The sequence below is a fragment of the Fusarium odoratissimum genome (genome assembly GCF_000260195.1).
Source record: "Fusarium odoratissimum NRRL 54006 unplaced genomic scaffold supercont1.21, whole genome shotgun sequence".
Classification (NCBI taxonomy): domain Eukaryota; kingdom Fungi; phylum Ascomycota; class Sordariomycetes; order Hypocreales; family Nectriaceae; genus Fusarium; species Fusarium odoratissimum.
In genome coordinates, this window is record NW_022158706.1 from 176,934 (window position 1) to 195,789 (window position 18,856).

General features: G+C 46.2%; 8 protein-coding genes across 8 annotated transcripts; 3 read left to right on the top strand and 5 right to left on the bottom strand.

Moving 5' to 3' along the window:
* Positions 1–234: 234 nt before the first annotated feature.
* Positions 235–1,089, top strand: FOIG_11228 (uncharacterized protein). Its single transcript, XM_031211781.1, has 3 exons — positions 235–467; positions 521–837; positions 893–1,089. Exons 1-3 carry the CDS (start codon positions 284–286, stop codon positions 989–991), a joined length of 600 nt encoding a protein of 199 aa, XP_031058355.1. The 5' UTR covers positions 235–283; the 3' UTR covers positions 992–1,089.
* Positions 1,090–2,489: 1,400 nt separating this feature from the next.
* Positions 2,490–6,725, bottom strand: FOIG_11229 (uncharacterized protein; the record flags this gene model as incomplete). The annotated part of the gene is made up of 6 exons (XM_031211782.1): positions 2,490–4,716; positions 4,766–5,365; positions 5,418–5,442; positions 5,498–5,671; positions 5,730–5,949; positions 6,396–6,725. 6 exons carry the CDS (start codon positions 6,723–6,725, stop codon positions 2,490–2,492), a joined length of 3,576 nt encoding a protein of 1,191 aa, XP_031058356.1.
* A 309-nt stretch (positions 6,726–7,034) lies between these two features.
* FOIG_11230 (uncharacterized protein) lies at positions 7,035–7,627 on the bottom strand (the record flags this gene model as incomplete). Its single annotated transcript, XM_031211783.1, has 2 exons — positions 7,035–7,333; positions 7,615–7,627. The coding sequence occupies 2 exons, from the start codon at positions 7,625–7,627 to the stop codon at positions 7,035–7,037; spliced, it is 312 nt and encodes a 103-aa protein (XP_031058357.1).
* A 71-nt stretch (positions 7,628–7,698) lies between these two features.
* Positions 7,699–10,369, bottom strand: FOIG_11231 (uncharacterized protein; the record flags this gene model as incomplete). Its single annotated transcript, XM_031211784.1, has 8 exons — positions 9,889–10,369; positions 9,479–9,835; positions 9,382–9,429; positions 9,182–9,332; positions 8,993–9,123; positions 8,426–8,799; positions 8,123–8,367; positions 7,699–8,070 (listed from the first exon to the last, which is right to left on the bottom strand). The coding sequence occupies exons 1-8, from the start codon at positions 10,311–10,313 to the stop codon at positions 7,699–7,701; spliced, it is 2,103 nt and encodes a 700-aa protein (XP_031058358.1). The 5' UTR covers positions 10,314–10,369.
* A 549-nt stretch (positions 10,370–10,918) lies between these two features.
* FOIG_11232 (uncharacterized protein) lies at positions 10,919–12,150 on the top strand (the record flags this gene model as incomplete). The annotated part of the gene is made up of 2 exons (XM_031211785.1): positions 10,919–11,884; positions 11,933–12,150. The coding sequence occupies exons 1-2, from the start codon at positions 11,029–11,031 to the stop codon at positions 12,148–12,150; spliced, it is 1,074 nt and encodes a 357-aa protein (XP_031058359.1). The 5' UTR covers positions 10,919–11,028.
* Positions 12,151–13,168: 1,018 nt separating this feature from the next.
* On the bottom strand, positions 13,169–14,153 carry FOIG_11233 (uncharacterized protein). Its single transcript, XM_031211786.1, has 2 exons — positions 14,021–14,153; positions 13,169–13,967 (listed from the first exon to the last, which is right to left on the bottom strand). Exons 1-2 carry the CDS (start codon positions 14,112–14,114, stop codon positions 13,270–13,272), a joined length of 792 nt encoding a protein of 263 aa, XP_031058360.1. The 5' UTR covers positions 14,115–14,153; the 3' UTR covers positions 13,169–13,269.
* A 328-nt stretch (positions 14,154–14,481) lies between these two features.
* On the bottom strand, positions 14,482–15,287 carry FOIG_11234 (uncharacterized protein; the record flags this gene model as incomplete). The annotated part of the gene is made up of 2 exons (XM_031211787.1): positions 14,482–14,864; positions 14,930–15,287. The coding sequence occupies 2 exons, from the start codon at positions 15,285–15,287 to the stop codon at positions 14,482–14,484; spliced, it is 741 nt and encodes a 246-aa protein (XP_031058361.1).
* A 613-nt stretch (positions 15,288–15,900) lies between these two features.
* Positions 15,901–18,768, top strand: FOIG_11235 (peroxisomal multifunctional beta-oxidation protein; the record flags this gene model as incomplete). The annotated part of the gene is made up of 3 exons (XM_031211788.1): positions 15,901–16,925; positions 16,987–17,395; positions 17,452–18,768. 3 exons carry the CDS (start codon positions 15,901–15,903, stop codon positions 18,766–18,768), a joined length of 2,751 nt encoding a protein of 916 aa, XP_031058362.1.
* Positions 18,769–18,856: the final 88 nt, after the last annotated feature.

Here is an 18,856-nt window from a genome sequence, read left to right on the forward strand (position 1 = left end):
TGACACACATAACTACCACTAGAAAAAGGGATAGTTAATGCAGGAACCACGATATAAAAGTTTACCTATATTTAGTACAGAGTACAGGGCAAGCGCAGTGCGATTAAGCATAGTCTGATCCCGAGGCGGTGTTTAACAATGCTCCGGAATCCGACAAATATCTAGAGCTCACCGCTTGGAAAGCTATAAAAACCATCTATTCCCGGTCTTGTTAGACAGTTAGTCAACATTCAAGATTATCACACACAATTAAAACTCACCTTGACCTCTAATCCCAGCAACAATGGCTATCTTCGTTATCACCGTCCCAGAGATCCCCTCTGAGAGCCAGGAACGCTTTCTCGGAGCTTGGCCCACTCTGAAGGAGGACCTTAAGTCTCAGCCTGGTGTCGCTGGAGTGTCAGCAGGACCCGTTGTAGCAGAGGACGGCGCTGCTTTCACCGGCTTCAAGTTTGTCCAGACCTTGGGTAAGTACAGAAGGAAGACGTAAAGAGCCTGCATTGATGCTGAACGTGAACAGCTTTCAATACTGCTCAAGATTTCGAAAGTTTCCAGTCTTCTGCATGGTCCCAGGAGCACAAGGCAAGATATAACGAGCGCGTGGGAGGCGAACCTGTAGCTGGCAAGTTCGAGGTCCCCGATTTCCCTGCCAATGCCTCACCCAAGGCGTTCACTCAGTTTACAACAGTCCTTCTCGACAACCCGGAGAAACGCGTCGAGCTGCGCAAAGCCTGGGCGGATCTTGCCTCAGCACTTGGAAAGGAAACTTGGGGAGGCGTCAGCGTTGGAAATGGCCCTTCTGTTGGCTTAGGTATGATCGGATGGGACAGCCTCGAGGTAAGTTCTACTCAAGGGTAAACGGAAAGATTACAATGCTAATCAAACACTATAGGAAGCTAGGGCAGCTTATGGAAAGCCGGAAGCTGCAGAGGCGTATGCGGCATACAAAGCCCTTGGTCAGATTAAGAGCACTATGGTTAAGCTGGAGTAAGCCTAGCCATTAGTTTTCTTAATAAGGAGAGTTAGGATTAGTCTGTTCAAGACAAAACACTATAAAATAAATAGGATGTATTAACTATTATATTACCCTCTCTTGTAGAATATCTAACATCTTGAGCTAGTGAACTGCCATGTCACCAAGTTGATTACAATGCGAACATCTCCGGGCCTTATGCCACTTTCTTCTAATCAGGCCTTTTGTAATACAACAAAGCTGAGTATTACGGTTTTAGTTGCTTAATTCGGCGATAAACGAGCTGATAGTGCTCTTTCGACCTTGACACCCTTCCATAGATATTGAAAGTATACCAACTGAATATGGGGACAGGATTGAGTATACACCGGATATAGCCCCAAGGCTTGATTCAGGCATGATCAGACATCTTGCGTGGACATTGCCTGATGGTAGCTTGCCAGAAGGGCCTATAAAGTGGGTAGAATGTCAAGACAAAAGGCGTGCAGTGTTAGCTACAGGATCAGTTTGCGGTGAAAAGAGGATGATATTGCTTACCAAGCAAGAGTGACGAGTAAGGTAAGATAACCACTCAAGACTGATTAAGGTGAAAGGAGAGATGAAATGAGAACTTGTAAGTTTGATGGATATAGCGAGTGTGTAACTTGACAACAGAACAATCAATCACACAACACTATTGCTTCCTACCACAAGCGCTGCCAGTTCGTAGTAGAAATATTAACAATCAAGGCATTTCGCAAGCTCACTCTAGATTTAGTAAAGATTTTGTTGGATACTGTCGTAGTAGATATCCACACAACTACAATTATCGCTAAGTCTCTGCATGTCCAACAGACAGCAGATAAGGATTCTGATGGGACATACCATAAGCGAAAGAATCTGAGTGCTTGAACCTGGATTGATAACGAGCGCAACAGGAATCACTCAGCAAACCGTTTTTGGCAACCCCAGAGCCATCGGCAGCACCTGAGATGGCTCAGACCATATGGCTACTGGAGCTTCGGCAACCTCCCAGTTGTTGCCCCCAACTGCCTGTATGAAAATATCGCTATAAGTGTACTTAAGCTTTGGGCTGACGGATCCTTGAGAGAGGGCGTGTGCCACCGGAGGAGGTAATGCGTTGGTAAGAGTAGATGTTATGATGAGAGACTGAAAGTTTGCTTTAATTGGGTTTGTGTGCAGGAAAAGCCTTTGTGGCTGAACAGAGCAGGAAAGAATATACTTTCTCTTAACTACAAGAGAAGGAATCATGTATTTGTACTAGTGCCGCGGATACCAGCTGAATGACCTTTAGAGCTGGGCTGGTTTGTTATGCAAGTGTTAGAGGTCCATTCCAAGAAGTGAAATATCTTTAATGGATTCATCTTGAGTTACAAAGCGTCAGCGGAAGATGTAAGCAATAATGTTGGATACTATCATCAGCACTATTTTAACCCCTATTTATCTCATATAGTAATATCTCTACATATATAAGCCAACGATTGCTTAATGCATGATGGGATGTTGAGGGAGAGTTCTAAGACGCCGCCGAAACAAAACCTCCAATCATCGTTTTTCTCCAATCATCCTTCTCGTTGGCGCCATTTGGGCATTGCAGGGCATCTTTTTGAATCAGAAGGAGATCCTCGTTAGTTCTCTTCTTGATCAGTTGAAGGTGAAAAGGGCAAAGCTTAAAGCAAGTTGACGATTCATCGATGAGTTCACCTTTCCAGTAATCTCCAAAATTAAGCCTTTGGCATGATTCGCAGCGTAATGCACTCCTGATATGTCTCAAGTCGCCATATATCCTAGCATCCGCTGAAACAGGCCGGATGGAAAGAAGGGCCGTCGCAAGACTCCAGTTGTTGCGCCAGACTGACCGCTTGAAGATATCTTCTTGTATATCGCCAAGACCAAGATGGTCTAAGTGTTCGAAAAAGGATGTGACCGCGCGTATTACCACACTATATGGCCATGTGGTCGGGACTATAGCCTCGTTAAAGACACGTGCTATAGTCCTTCTGTGCAATGGAACAAGTCCACCACTGGAATCGAGGTGTTGAAAGTTTTGCAAGACCGCCGCAAAGCTGCCCTCGCGACCAGCCTGAAGGAGGCCAATGAGTGCGATGCTGGATTCCAATCTAGTCTGCCAAGACGAGCCAACAGCTATGTGGTCCCAGTACTCGAAGAATTCTCTCGTTCTCTTGTCCTGACCATGGGATACTACGTATCCATGTGGATGCTTCGAATACCCACTGGCCTTGAAAGTATCAAAGTTGGACAAGGCGCCTTCCACCAGAATATCAAAAAGCGTTTTCCCAGTGATCGTCTTAGAATTTATAAGAGTATTTGCATCAATTTCGCAACTGTTGATCAATGTACTCAGCGACGTGACTCGAATAGCACCTTCGATCTGTCTCGATAGAACAGCGAGCGCGTGGATGTGCGGCTGTAACGCTCTATAATATCCTCTCTGAATAAGCTGGCAGACATCCTCTTGTAATTGATACCGTGGTTCCTTCGCACAATCACAAGAGGGGGCTGGTGAGTCCGGATCTGGGGCCGGGAGGTGTGATATACCATTTGCAATTGCAACTGTTGTAACGCGAACGAACAAAGTATGATCGAGTTGCGGTCTTGCGAGGTTGAGGCATCTATTTCGGCATAGCGCATGCCTTTTGTGAGCCGCCAATATATAAAAGTGTGTAGGCACACTGCCAGATGTCCTATAATAATCGGCCAGTAAGACAAATACACGACAGGAAAGGCCCCAGTTGAGGTGATAGTCTGCATGAATGAAAGCAAAATAAAGGTCTGTGGTGAATGGATCCCTTGAATCATCCTGAGACAAAGACAGTAAAACACTTTTGTAGAATGCCGATAGCGGGCCAGCATCGGAATCCAGAATTTCCTTAACCTTAACCCTCCAAGAATCATCAGTCCATGGCTGATACTTTGCCTGGGGAGGGGGATTCTTGATAAGTTGGCCAAGGTTCCTCCATGTAGTCGCATCAGCTTTTGAATCTAGCCTCACCGCATGCATGAACCAGTTTTGTGAAGCGTATTTGAGAAATTCAAAGTTCGCAATCCCTCGAGGGAAGAGATTGGGGACGACGCTTTGGTTTATCGAACCTCCAGTGTGTTGCTGTGACTTGACCACATTTCGCACAAGACGACCCATACGTGTACCAAGGCTTCCTCTGACTGCATCTTGTACCGTCTGGCCGGCCATTTCGCCCACGTCAAGCTTCAAACCGTTCTGGCTATGATTTTGGACTAGTGCCGTTTGAAAGTTATCAAGGTTGAGATAAGTGATGCAAGCCTCACCGGCGAGCTGATTACAGCTCGCGTCCTCGATATGAAGATTGAAGAATTTCCCGGAACCGGGCGTCAGGAGATATTCCCTTATTGAATGGTGGCTGAAATGCACTGTGTTGTCAGTCTCTTCTACATATACCAGACTTTCGCACCAAGTTGGCAGTCGGTCTATGCCGCTGATGAGATCGTCCTGGTGCAATGTGCGTTGGTTTATCTCAATAGACAGAGCCTCTCGTATTTGAGCAAGAGTCAGTGGCTGTATTGCCGCTCTCGTCCACATGAACGCTTTCTTTGCAATATCCTGGTTTTGTTTCTCTACTATTCGGCTCAGTGCTCGGTCAAACGTTGCTGGAAGATCAGTCGGGATCTCTTGGAGCGCCTGACGTATTTCCTTATCGGTTTTTCTCGAACACATATCCTCGATGGTGAGAAATGCCCATAGAAACCTATGTAGACAGTTAGAAGCGATACGTCAGGTCTGAGTATTGTACTCACATTCCTTGCTTCTTTGAATCAATGGTCTCACGAATTTCGTCAAGTAACCGAGGGTCTGACACAACAAGCTCATAAGCCTTAACCTTCTCTTTGAGTATGTCCTCCACAAACGCACTAATGTCATCACTCGTGCATTGCCCGCCGGTCATCAGTTGAGGGCAATTAGGAAATGCCCGTTGTATAGCATTTGAAGACGTTTCGCGGGAGGAAAACAGAATCTTGATAGAGCGAGACTCTGGAAGTGTATCAATAACTCGAGAGAGGAAATCGAGGAGAGTCGACTGTTGATTCGGTGCAAATTCATCTAACCCATCAAGAATGATGAACCAGGTGTCGACAGCTTCGGATGCATGATAATACAGTTGCCTCAAAGAAGGTAGGGCGAAATTCAACTCCTTGTTGCGCTCCAGGCAGTCATCGATATCAGAGGCAAGCCCCGGTCGCAAATCGGCCATGGGAATTGCCGATAACAACTGCTGTAGACACGAACGAATGATTGTATGTGGGTCCAAGCTTGATGGATCGTCAAACCGGAGGAAGAAGAAGGACGTAAACTGCTGTGGGGGACGATTCTCAAAGAGCTTATCCACTACCGAGGATCTGGAGAAGAGGTAAGTCAGCAGCTAATAGCCAGCAGAGTTCGTATACTCACGCTAGGACTGACTTTCCAGATCCAACTTTGCTAAAGTCAGCTCCTGAAACTGTGACGACCACAAGCGGGAAGAAACGTACTCTTTCCAGTGACATGTAGGAATGCTGAATTATTAAGCACCATCCACTCCTTGAATTCTTGTGTTTCAAAGATCCACTGTGCCGTACCAAGATGCCGCTTAGTACGTATAATGTTCAGAGCGGCTGCAAAGTTGTACGAGGAAAGTTCTTGGAGCAAACGGTAGCGTCGTTGGTCTGCGCGACGTGCTTAGCTTCTGAACTGTGGTTGAGTTGAGCTATTTTAGATACTTACCTGTATCGACTTTCCTACCACGAAGTTGAAGCATCCTCATTTCAGCAGTTGCTTTCGATGTCCAGGCAAATAGATTTCTGCGGTGATCTGATGCCACTTGCCGCTCTCTAGTCTGGAGTTGTTGCTCTTCGCGATCATACTGAGCTTTGACTAGTTCAATGTCTCGCTGCACATGTTCAGCCTTCGATCTGATATCCTCAACATACGTCTTGAGTTCTGCCTGAAAAGATTGTGTCATAGATTTCCAAATGTGCGCTGTCACTAAAATTGACCATTAGATGTATTTTACACTATACTGCACAAAAGACCTGATTTGATAATCAACTCATAGCGACTGAGACCAGCAATAAAGAACACGATAGGATTATGGAATAGAGTCCGGGGATACTTACGGGGTTGGCGGATTGTCACAACTATTTTCGTACAACAGCTAACAACTGCGGTGTGAAAGTGGCAAATAGAATCTTTTATACGAAGAGATTCATTAAAGACAATTTGATACTCTGTAAACCTGGTGTACAGTGAGCCAAAGCCGCGCAGGAGCTCCACGAAGGATTGGAAATAAGATGAAATATTGGCTAGGAACTATGCTCGTTATTAGCGAACCGTTCATAAGTCGTGTCTTGGTTTCCAAACCGTGAATATTAGTTTGATGGATCCCCATACTAGAGCCGAAATATCGGGCTTTGACTGGATATACGTGTCAATGATTGGAGTGTATTGTTCAATCATCTGCAGGAATGACGAGAGTCGCGTAGCGACGCTCTTCCCTCTCCGGTTCCGATCAAGCCTATCCAGCTCGGCAGTGAACAGGATTATTGATTGAGAATCGTGAGAAGTCGTTTTGAGCTCTTGTAGCTTCTTGCGATCGTCATCATTTAGGATGGCTTGAAACCTGGCAATAGCAGTCTCCAGTTCCTTCACAGCGTCGCTCGAATCCACCTGAGATCTTGAAAAGACTGCGAGGCGATAATCAGTGCTCTTGGAAGACGCCATGGGATTGAAGCAAAGAGTTTCAGAACCTTTCCTGTGATGATGTTTGATGGGGGATGCAAGGAATTGACATAAGAGCCTGATCTGAAGCATCACGTGCAGTAGCCAACAACTGGGATGCATGGGTCCAATTGGACTTAACAGCTGAGCAGGCAGATTTTCAGCACAGCCACCATCCATTTTCAGAAGACGAGGCTGACTTAAACACCATTTGTTAATTAAGCAGATCTGACCTTACGTCACTTGGCTTAGTTAGCCCTTTAATGATGATTTAAAAAGAAACCCAGCAGAGAGAAAACAATAGCAACTTTTTTAATGGCCCAAGGCGATGGATTTGTCGCTGGTTAGGTGGTTGTTTGTATTGTAGGTTTGAAGCCAGGTCTCCAGGGTCTCGTCATTGTCGGTACGAAAGGTAACACGTTTTGTTATCATTGGGAGGAATGAAGCTGTAGTGGCCTCAGCAACCGAAGTAGTTATAGACTCCTCGGCGACCGTGGTGAGCAGCTTGATAGTAGTACCTTCATCCACGGTGAGGGCGGCAGAGGTAGATACTTCAGCGAGGGTAGTTGTAGGTGCCTCGCTGATCACAACAGTTGTAGTGTCCTCGGAACCTGTAATGGTCGTCAACGGGACCGACGATGCTTGCTTTCCGCTTACTGCATTTGTTTAAGTCTGGTTCCAACTGCCCCTAGTTGGTCAAGTCAGCTTTTGAAAAAGATTCAGGTTAGCTGTTAGCAAAATATGGAACACTGACACTTGCCCGCGCTGTCTGCGCCCCTCGGATCCCAAGAGACCAATTAGAGTAACCTGGGGCTTTTCTATGCGTCCAGCTGCCAAGGCACATATTGCGATTCAGTCACTAATTAATTCGTAGCTCAACAAAGTCACTAACGGATATCACCCATTGTATCAATTTCTCTTGTTAAAAACTACCGGATACACAAAACACGAGACCATGGTATATAGTCCTGCGCACCTAAGCCATCCTCTGTGAGAAGTCGGCTGCAATCATGTTATCTTCGCTCGATTCCTCCCAATCAGTGTAATCATCATCGCTTAGACTTTCTTTATCTGCGTTATTGTCTTCCCAAGGATCCTGCCGAACAGGATCCAGAGTGATGTGATCAGCTGAGGCAGGTATGGTATGAACCTTGTAGTACTGGTCGCTTAATGGCGCTTCAATCATTTCTTCGATTAAGCTATCATTTAAAAGCTTCAGGTCATCGTCTTCAATATAGGCTATCTGAGCGTCGACTCGTGCCTGAACGTTCAGCAAACCCGGAGCCCGTTCCAGGCACCGGATAAATGCGTCTACAGCATCATCGTGTTGGTTGTTGCAGAAGTCATACTGCGGGCTTGGTTAAAGAAGTGTTGATTGAATCAAAATTAAGGAAACTTACAAAGACGCCGAGGTTATACCAAGGCTCGAAGAGATGATAATTAAGCCTGAGAGCGCGGGCTAAGCAGTCGAGTGAATCGCGGTACTGATTTATACGGAAGTACAGTATAGCAGTTGTTATCCAGAAAGAAGGGCAATTGGGTTCGATATATATGCCACTTTGAAGGCATTCATGAGCTCTTTTGTAGTCCTGCAGCTTAATACATGCTCGACCCAAGAGGTACCAATTTTCGGCAATGGAACTATCTGAGGGGACTTAGTATCATGATTCAGCTGAAGCTGAGGAATGGTAGATCATTCTTACCTGATTTAACGGCGATTTCTAAATGTTCTCTTGCATTTTGAACTGAATTATCCACAAATCCTTCTTCTACTGTTCGAAGAATTTCAAGTCCAATGAAGGCGTTTGCCATGGGGTGAGTTGGGGTTTCACTCAATAGACGATGAGCATCGTCCATATTCTGTATAGGCTCCATCGATTGAAGGTATCTGATCCTACGAAAGGTTTGTGTTTTTTCTTTCGAAATTATGGAGGGTATTTGAGAACCTAATTCTGTCTTCGTTCTCCTGGGCATTCTCAAATGACTACGAGGATATAAGTGAGACTCGACATCGTTGTATAACTTTATCAGGGGTGTTGACGTAAAGGTTGTCGCAGCCCATCGACCACATAGATTACTATTGAGATAATTGTTAATGACGTATTTATAACAGCAAATACTTGCTATAAACTCACCAGACTTTCCGGTTCTCATGCTGCAAGACTTGCTCCGTAAATGTCCCGGGGCAGTCTGAATCCGTGCAGCTTTCAAGTGAGCGGGCCCTTTTAACAACCATGGCTTGCTCCACGTGGAAGCCAGGTTTTACAGACATTGCCCAAGTATTCTGATCGACATGTTTTCCAGTCTTAGCATTCGACACGTCGAATAGGTTGTGAGTAATATAATCTGCTCCGGGCCTGTTGTTGGCATAGACTACGAATTGGAGCATGTCGTTGAAGGACTGTATCGCTGTTAACTGTCTTCCTCTCCAATGAGACTCCAAGATAACTGCTGCTTACTTCCCACGTTGTACAAGCCTGTAGCGGCAAGGCCCAGCTTTCCCCATGTGCATCATCTAGTCGAACGATATCAAGAGTCAGATGCAGTGGTATTGCCTCAATAGCTCGTATGATGTGTTTTAGTTGCGCAGTGATATCAAGAAGCATGTACCTGTAATGTTGTCAGTATGCTCAACAATGCTTATGTCAAGAACACTTGCGTGTTTCTGCTAATGGCTTGAAGCATTTCTTTTGAGCATCTGGTCAGACTGGGAATCCGTTAGCTGATAGAGATTGAATTTTCAAGGGATTGCGCACAGCTTAAAAAGCTCTTTCAGGTCTTGCATAAGACGAAATAGAATCTTGACGTGGCGACTTAAGGAAGCCGCTTGGCGACGAACCATTGCTGTGGTGTTCTCAGTTTTCTGCGTGAGGCCAAGCATTGTCTTCTCAATAGCATTCAAATTCTTATTAATCATATTGGCTTGCTTGGACTGTGCTTCGGCATTAGTACCTGCATCAACTGCCAGTGCGTCGATTGCACTCTGGGTTCTCGATGTTATGGTCAGGATGTTCGATGCGTGTCCTGCTATGGCATTTGCATGTTTCTCAACCATCAATGACTGGCTGGTCTCAATGTTACGAGACTTTAATGCGATGTGCTCGATACGATTCCTCGCATTCTGTTAGTCTCCGTAACACCTATCGGTAGGTAAAGTAAAACTTACATCTGCTGGACGCTCAGGAGGATATTGATAGCAGCCATCTGAGACATGATAGTTTTCCTCAATTCCTCCACATCGCCTTGCGCTATCATGGACCAATGAAGCCTGGTTCCGATACTGCTTAGGCTCCTGGTAGTTTCAAAGTGGCCCAAGCTGCTTTCTTTTGCTCGCATCTTCTCAGCCATGGACTGCAGGGGCTGCCCGCAATGCGTGATGATAGCTCTGACTTTCTCCAACGTCTGACGCTCCGCAGGGGACTCAGGTTCCAAAATCAAGGCGTGCTTTAGGGTGCTCCGCACAAGATCCAGTTCGGCACAAAGCCGTTGAAAATGCATCGGGGCGTCCTTGTAGTTGCGCAGCTCGATGGCAATGCGCTCAAAGAGGCCTAGGATGGCGATAACGTCGCCCACGGCATATCCGAAAGACATTTTCACGTAGTATGTCGATGATTGATTTGCCTTCAGTTGCTTCGTGTTGTGTTTATCAGCTCAGCCTCATTTTTAAAGCTGTTGGTCCTAACCTCGTTGTGTCAATCATGCATGATGTGTTCTATTACATAAACAGGGATTAATTGGATATCGTTAAAACAGAGATTCTCAATTCACAGCCCGCCTAGAGGCCTCATGCAGCCTATGGCCACCGATCCTGATTGGTCACGCAGATGGACAGGCATATTTCGAGACACAGCCACCATTCAATCTTGAATTTGCGATCAGGCATCGTTCCAGGCCTCCTGCTTGATAGTGGCAGAGTTTACCGTAGTTCTCACTGCCTAGCCATTTCCCGCCAGTGCTTGAGCATTATTCGTATGTTGATCAATAGCATAACTATCTCTGTGTCTTGATGATCGCATATCTGCTAAACCTATCAGTAACTTGTTATCTGACATAATCTAAGCTACTTTGGACATTTTCCACTTACAAACGTCGTCCTGTTGGTCCTGTAATGCCAAGACCACCGTGCCATCGGCCTGGTATCGAGGCCCGGGTGTATATAGAGTCCTACTCAACACCATAACCTCGTCGTAGTCTCACACTTCGTAGAACTTCTACAGCAAATATTATTCTTGCCACAGTCGAATTCTCCAGCTCTTATTCACTACTTTGAATTGCTTCACATTCCTCACTTGCTAGCCCCTACAACATGCATCAAGTCTTCCAACCTCAAGCAAATCAAGAGAACCTATTCTCATTTGACAAGACTCCAACTTACCTTTTCCGTCTCCATTTTCCTGGTTCAAACGGCTACAGAAGCTCTGACTGTGTCGAGTCTCCAGCCTCTCCCAATCACTTAAGCACAAAACACAATTGGGGCTCACCCTGTGGCACGGACCTCTTACAGATTCCATCTTTAGAGGCTGCCGCTAGGTTGAAAGCTCATCTGAAATGGCATTGCTGTTATCGTGGTCGAAGTCCTTGTAATCTCATGTCCTGGTCCAGCTCTCTCCTTTTCCTTCTTCAATATGGTTTTTATCGTCACCAGACAGACCCTGAGAAGAAAGGTGGTCCTAGACCAAAACTCTCAGATATCAAGATAATAATGATTGATACCCGAGACTTCCCAAAACAAGTATTCCTTCGCGATCTTGATGCCTTGGAATGGCTAGATGATAAACCGGATCTTAGAAGGCTACATAACCTGAGAAAGGGCCAGTTTTACTTCGGCGAATACCTCAGTCAGGGACGATTGGATATCAAAGGCAATTGCGTTCAGATATCAATGCAGCAGCTTATTGATGGCGGCCTTTTCACGAGCATTTGTCCTGCACTGAACCAACGACAAAATTGGAGTTCCTGGGCGGAAGCCACGAGCAACCTTCGAGGGAGCATTCTCCAAAACAACTCTCTCGATAAACAAAGAATACGAAATACCATTTTCCTGGCCCAATCATGCGTAGGAGATAAATTCGTTGTTCCTTTCGCTCTCATGTTACTTTGTTTGCGAAGCGGACCCTCCGATAATGAGGTGATTGCGAATGCTTTCCACTCTATTTTCACTGGTATGTGCATCGCATTATGGGATGATCTAGCGCTAATCTCAGGTTAAGATGAAGAACTCGAATTTCAGGGCATCAAGTACGATTCTGAGTCTCAGAGAATGACAGAATTACGTCGTTTCCAGCAGCTCATGGAAGCTGTCAAGAATGTCCAGATTGATGATCCCGTTGCGAAAATCACTGAGGGAGTCGAAGCACTGCCTACCAACAATATCTCATTTGATACCCCAAAACGTGGTTTTTCCCATGTTGGATTTGCTGATGAATAGCATTCATATGGCTTCAGTCGTATGCTGGGGTATATGGTGGTAAAACAGCTGCGATCCTTCTTTATGTATGTTTTATAGATATTGTAGAGTTTCTTTATTTATAGGACGAACAACAACATCAAATTGACCTAGGCAACCGCCATGGTAGATCCCGTCATCTTTCCTGCGCTGTTACCCGCTGTTTCCGTAGTAGAAGCCGGAGCCGTAGTAGTTGTAGCCCATCGAGCAACTCAACTGCATGCCGTGGTATTATCGGTGAGCGGGGCGGCAGACGCAGTATTTAGCTCTTCAAGGATGTGTATCCACCGAAAATCCTTAGGATCGGTGAAACCGGGAGGTCTCTAAAGCAGACTTATCTACCAGGTCTCCCTGTGAACGGCTAGAAAGGTGTATAGGGTTAGGGTATATTGCTACGCATAAGTAATTAAAGGTCAATAAGTAGCTTTTTCATATATAATCTTAAGGAGAAATAGAGATAAATTATAATACTCAAGACTGATAGTATAGGCCTAGAGCAGAAAGTTTATTAAGGTATTATAGAATGGTGATTTTAATGCTACGAAGGCTAGCATTTGGTATAAGAGAAAGCGCATTAGGCAAATATTAATAGGTAAAATTGACGGTGTTGCGAGGCCGCAGGATCCAGAAGTCTTAAAGGCAATTAGCTGCGTATCTAGAGTAATAAGCAGGGAGAGAGGCGATAGTAATAAGGGGTAAGGTGAGAGGCAGAAAATCTTAAAAGAGGAAGGAGGATGGTAAGGATAAGTGAATGTTGGTGGTTTTTATAGAAGTGGCATAAAGAGGCAAGGGCGGCGCCTAACCCGGCGGGGAAGGCTGCAACGCTAAGATAATAATTAAGAAAGAAAGCAGGAGAGAAAAATCAATTGCAACATTTCAATGACCTAAAGCTGGTAGCTAAAAGCATATTTCTAGCGCCTAAGTTTGTTAGAGTATGTCTCCATTACGAGAGTTTTCCAGAAGATAGTAGATCATACAAACAGAAACAAGGCAGGAGTCTGTGTTTGCTTTCGGTACAGTTGGCAGATTCAGATCAAGTTATGGATATTGAAATTAGGTACAAATAATAGTTAACACAACTGCAAGACAAAATGAGATGTTCTAGTATGTCAGGTTTACGCACTTTCCATTCCAACTCCGGAAATCTCCTTGGATGAGCTCTTCAAACATCCATCTTGCCAGATCCATCCTGCTGACAGTATATCCCACCCTGACGCCTGTTTCTTGCTCATCACTCTTCCGAAAGATATCATCTTCCCAAATCCACCCAACGCGCACTTCTTTCGTCCCTTTCATCTCCCCATCTGTCAGCAGTGGAGGTCGAAGCATCACATATCCGCCAAGACAAGATTTCTTCTGCGTCGCCGCCTCACGAGCAACACGCTCGAGAACCGCAGTGTCGGCCTGAGCCTCTTTCAATAACCACCAGTAGAGCGGCATGAGGCTACGTGGTTGATCCCGACGAGAGCCATGTCCAGTCGATGAGATTGGAGCATAGATAGGTAAATTTGTGATACTGTTTGTAGAAACAAGATCTTTTAAAGCTTGCATCACCGCAGCAGTAGAGTCACCGGTGATACTGGCATCATCCATAGCAATCGGGTGAAACGGATTAAATCGGAGTTTCCAAGTGCTTGTGATACCACTGAAAATAATCTCAGGGTCATTGAGAAGAAGACTGCGGACTGTGGAGACATCGCGGGATGATCCTTCGACAACGATGAGTTGTGACTGTTGGATCTTTTCGGATACACCGAGATCCAAGAGAATCTTTTTCAGTTTCGAGTGATCACGAACAACTATATATGGCGAATTAGCTTAGACACTGAGGGCATGGTTACCTTAAACTTACGAGCGGCTGCTTTATGGCCATCAAGTAGTGTCCAAGCTAGCACATGCCGCAAAGTAGCGCCGCACGCTCCGATGAATGCCGCTTTGACCGCCATGATGTGATGTTGTGCTTGAGTGTATAATGAGATGAAAAAATGACATGAAAAATGAGTTATATGAACGATATACTGCATATTTAGGCTACTGTGACTGTTATTTTATATTTTACAAGTAAGGTCAGGTTATCAGTTCATTTTGCGGACTTCTTGCTGCGGAGTCGGGATCGGGATAACTACAAATTGAAAGTGGCTTGCCAAGTCCGCCTGTTTCACTGGCCCCGTTCCACATCGTGAACCCGCGGAAGCCGAGTTGTCTACTAGAAATCACAGAAGACAAAATAGAAAATAATACTTTATGTTCAAAAAGAAGTGCATAAGGTGTAGTAAGACCCTGTATAACCGCAGATCTGTATTGAATACATCGTTAACAAAACTCTCCACCATCAACGCGGAAAATACTCCCCGAGCTATGAGTGCTTTCCGGTCCCAGAAGCCAGGCTATCTGAAAGGCTACCTCTTCAGGCTGTCCATACTTCCCTAAGACCGAGGGAGGCGGAGGTGGGTTGTCTCCAACTACACTTCTCATCAATGGCCCTTGGGTTCCACCAGGAGACACGACATTGATTCTTATACCCTGAGATCCATAATCATGGGCGGCGCTCATGCTCAGCCCGATGACTGCGTGCTTAGACGTTGCGTACGGCGCACAGCCTGGAGCACCCTTTGAGCCTAGGTTGGAAGCGATGTTCACGATGCTTCCACCAGATTGAATATGCCGGAGCTGGGCACGGAGAGAGTGCATCATTCCTATTAATCCATCAATTAGCCCAGTAGCTTAGTAGATGAGAGGTACTGGCTGGAAAATCACTTACCATTGACATTGATACCCATAACGAGGTTCCAATCTTCATCATCTAACAGCGCTATAGGCTTCTGACCATGAAGCTTGCCAACAGTTCCCGCCGCATTAACCGCGCCATCAAGACGACCAAACTTCTTCACAGCGTTCTCAATCCAAGAATCAACTTTGTCAGCTTGTCGAATGTCTGCTGTAAATGTGTGAATTGGCCACTTGTTTGTGACAAACTCCTCCTCTACTGCTTTAAGTGTCGTTGGGTTGTTATCGAAAATGCTGACACTGGCGCCTCTACTCGCGATGAGCCTCGCAGTTGCTAGGCCAATGCCCTGGGCGCCTCCAGTGATTGCTATAACTTTTCCTTCCAAAGCCATGACGAGAGAGGTTGATCAGAGACTTTTCGTGTTTTTATAGTGATGTCGCTCCGTTTGAAATGGAGAGAGCGCAGGATCGATGGTAAATGGCGGTAACGTAGTATAAGGTGAGATTGTCCTTATTACAGGAGAGAACCACATTGCTTGTGCAAATGGCAGTGGAAGTATGACATGTATAAATATACAGAGTGTCCGATGGTCGAAGAAGCTTGCAGTATTTGTCTGAGGTGAGACGCAAGCACATGATGGTCTACTTCGATTAAATCTGCACAAAATATAAATCCTTAAAATGTTTAACAATTACTACCGCTGCCAAGGTCCGGTGTACGATTTTGCATTCCTCGGGCCAAGGCACATTCATCGCAACAACCGCAAAAATTGACGAAGTGCTTCGGAAGCAGCGCACTCAGTTGATTTGTATTACTTGGGAAGGCTGACATACGTGTGGGAGCCTCGGCTAATAAAACAACAGGGTAATGACAATCGCTCATGGTAAGGACTAGTTTGATCTAAAGTCTCAAGACCATTTGGCAATTTGTCTTGGTTAAATTCAACTTACTTTGGTTCTCTCTTACAACTACCTACAGTCCTTGGAATCTCTTCGGTTTTGAAAATGAATCTCCGATACGATGGACAGGTGGTGGTCGTTACTGGGGCTGGCTCTGGGCTGGGCAAAGCCTACGCCAAATTCTTCGCTGCCAGAGGCGCCAGTGTCGTAGTCAATGACCTTGGAACATCTTTGAGAGGTGTCGGACAGGGTTATAAGGCAAGAGGCACTTTGACTCTCTTGGCACGTTTTGCTGCTAACCTCCATAAAACACAGAGCGCAGATGCAGTTGTCAGCGAGATTGTTGCCGAGGGCGGTAAAGCGGTAGCAGATCATCACTCGGTCGAGGACGGTGCTGCTATAGTTCAAACGGCGATTTCCTCCTTTGGCCGTATTGATATTCTCATCAATAACGCTGGAATCCTGCGTGACGTGAGCTTCAAAAACATGACAGATGCAGATTGGGACTCGGTCCAGGCAGTTCACATGAGAGGTGTGTATAAGACGACACAAGCTGCATGGATCCACTTCCGCAAACAGAAGTTTGGAAGAGTCATATTGACCTCATCCGCTGCTGGGCTGTACGGCAACTTCGGTCAGTGCAACTATGCTGCTGCCAAGTCCGGGATGATTGGTCTCGGCGAGACTCTGGCCAAGGAAGGGTTGAAATACAATATCTTGACAAACATCATTGCTCCGGTGGCTGCTAGTCGCATGACAGCCACCGTGATGCCACCGGACCTACTTCAACATCTGACACCAGAATGGGTAGTGCCACTAGTCGCGGTCCTTAGTCACCAAAGCAACACATCCGAGAATGGTTCCATTTTCGAGGTCGGTGCAGGACACGTTTCGAAGATTCGATGGGAGAGATCGAAAGGAGCCATTCTCAGGTGCGATGAGACATTGACACCAGGGGCTGTGCTTGGGAAATGGGATGAAATCAACGACTTCACAAACGCCGACTATCCCACCACTACCGCCAACTTAGTCGAGCTTCTGAAGCGCGCACAGAACCTTCCACCTAATAGACAGCGGGACGAGGTACGATTTGATGGAAGAGTAGCTGTTGTGACAGGTGGAGGTGCTGGGTAAGCCACTATCTCATAATTCATGACAAGGAATCACTTACTAAAATCTGTTCTCTGGTAGACTCGGTAGAGCGTATTGCATTGGACTAGCCAAACTCGGAGCATTTATTGTTGTTAATGACTGGAAAGACCCACAGAGCGCTGTCAACAAAATCAAATCGCTGGGCGGAGTGGCTGTTCCGGACAATCACTCGGTAGAAGACGGTGATGCTGTTATCGGTACTGCGATCCGTGCCTTTGGGAGGATCGACATATTGATCAACAACGCGGGTATACTAAGAGACAAAGCCTTCCAGAATATGACGGAAAAGATGTGGGACGATGTGAACAACATCCATCTGCGAGCAACCTACAAGTGTGCGCGAGCAGCATATCCCTACATGGTTAAGCAGAAGTACGGCCGCATCGTGAACACAACGAGTACGAGCGGAACCTACGGGAATTACGGGCAGGCAAACTATGCCGCAGCAGTAAGTTGAACCATTTTACATTGCTTTATCATGAGCATTTACTTACACCGAATTAGAAAACAGCAATTGCAGGCTTCTCCAGAGCCTTGGCCATAGAAGGTCTAAAGAACAATGTTGTGGTTAATTGCATCTCGCCATCAGCCGGTACCAACCTTACGAAGGGAGTGCTCCCAGAAGAGGTAGTAAGATCTCGTAAGCCGGAATATGTAGCGGCGATGGTGCTGCTCCTTTCATCCGACAAGGTTCCTAATGATGCCAGCGGCAGGATCTTCGAGGCCGGTTGTGGCTGGCAGGCAGTGACGAGATATCAACGATCAGATGGCTACGACTTCCCAGTCGACAGTCCCCTTACTCCGGAGCTTCTGCTCGAGAAGTGGAGAGACATAGTCTCATTCACTCCTGGAAAGACGTCTACCCCTACTAATGCTGCGGATACTCGCCAACGGATTATGGCAAACATTGCTAGATTGGACAAGTCCTCGTCAGGCAGCCAGCGCTGGCTCAAGGCTATTGAAAAGGCAAAGAATGCGAAGACTCAGCCAGCTGAAATGAGCTTTGTTGACAAAGACATTATACTGTACAACTTATCCATTGGAGCCAGCATATCACAGCTTCCCTGGGTATTCGAAAAGCACCCCGACTTTGAGGTCATCCCATCTTTTGGTGTCATTCCAGGCACGACCACAGCCAGACCGTTCGATCTTAAGGATCTGGTGCCGAACTTCTCCTACAAGAGACTGCTACACGGGGAGCATTACCTTGAGATCCACAGGTTTCCCATCCCCACTGTAGGGACTTTTGTATCTGAGAGCAAACTCATCGATATTCTGGATAAGGGCAAAGCTGCGGTAGCGATTATCGGCACTACAACTTGCGACAAGACTACAGGGGAGAAGATATTCTACAATGAGCTGACTCTTTTCCTACGTGGTGCTGGTGGCTTCGGCGGTACCCCCACCAGGAGCGACAGAAGCAAGGGCACAGCTGTACATGCCATTCCCGAGGGCGAGCCTGATCAGGTGGTAGAAGAGAAGACATCGAGCGATCAAGCAGCTTTATACCGACTGAACGGAGACAGAAACCCGCTGCACATAGATCCGACCGCCAGCGCCGCAGGAGGTTTCAAAACACCCATTCTCCACGGCCTTTGCTCATTTGGTATCGCTACTAAGCATGTAGTTTCGACTTACGGCCCCATTTTCAGTATCAAGGTTCGGTTCGCGGGAACCATAGAGCCTGGGCAATCGCTCAAGACCAAAATGTGGCTTCAGGGTAAGAATGTTATTTTTGAGACCGAGGTCAAGGAAACTGGCAAGGTGTGTCTTGCTGGGGGAGTTGCGGTTCTGCGTGGTATGGCCAAGACTCACTTGTAGCCAGTTTGGAGGGCATGTTAGCTTGGTAAAGAGCCTTTCCCATTATCAGACGATGAAGATAGAATAAGTCAACCTCGATTATCTTGCC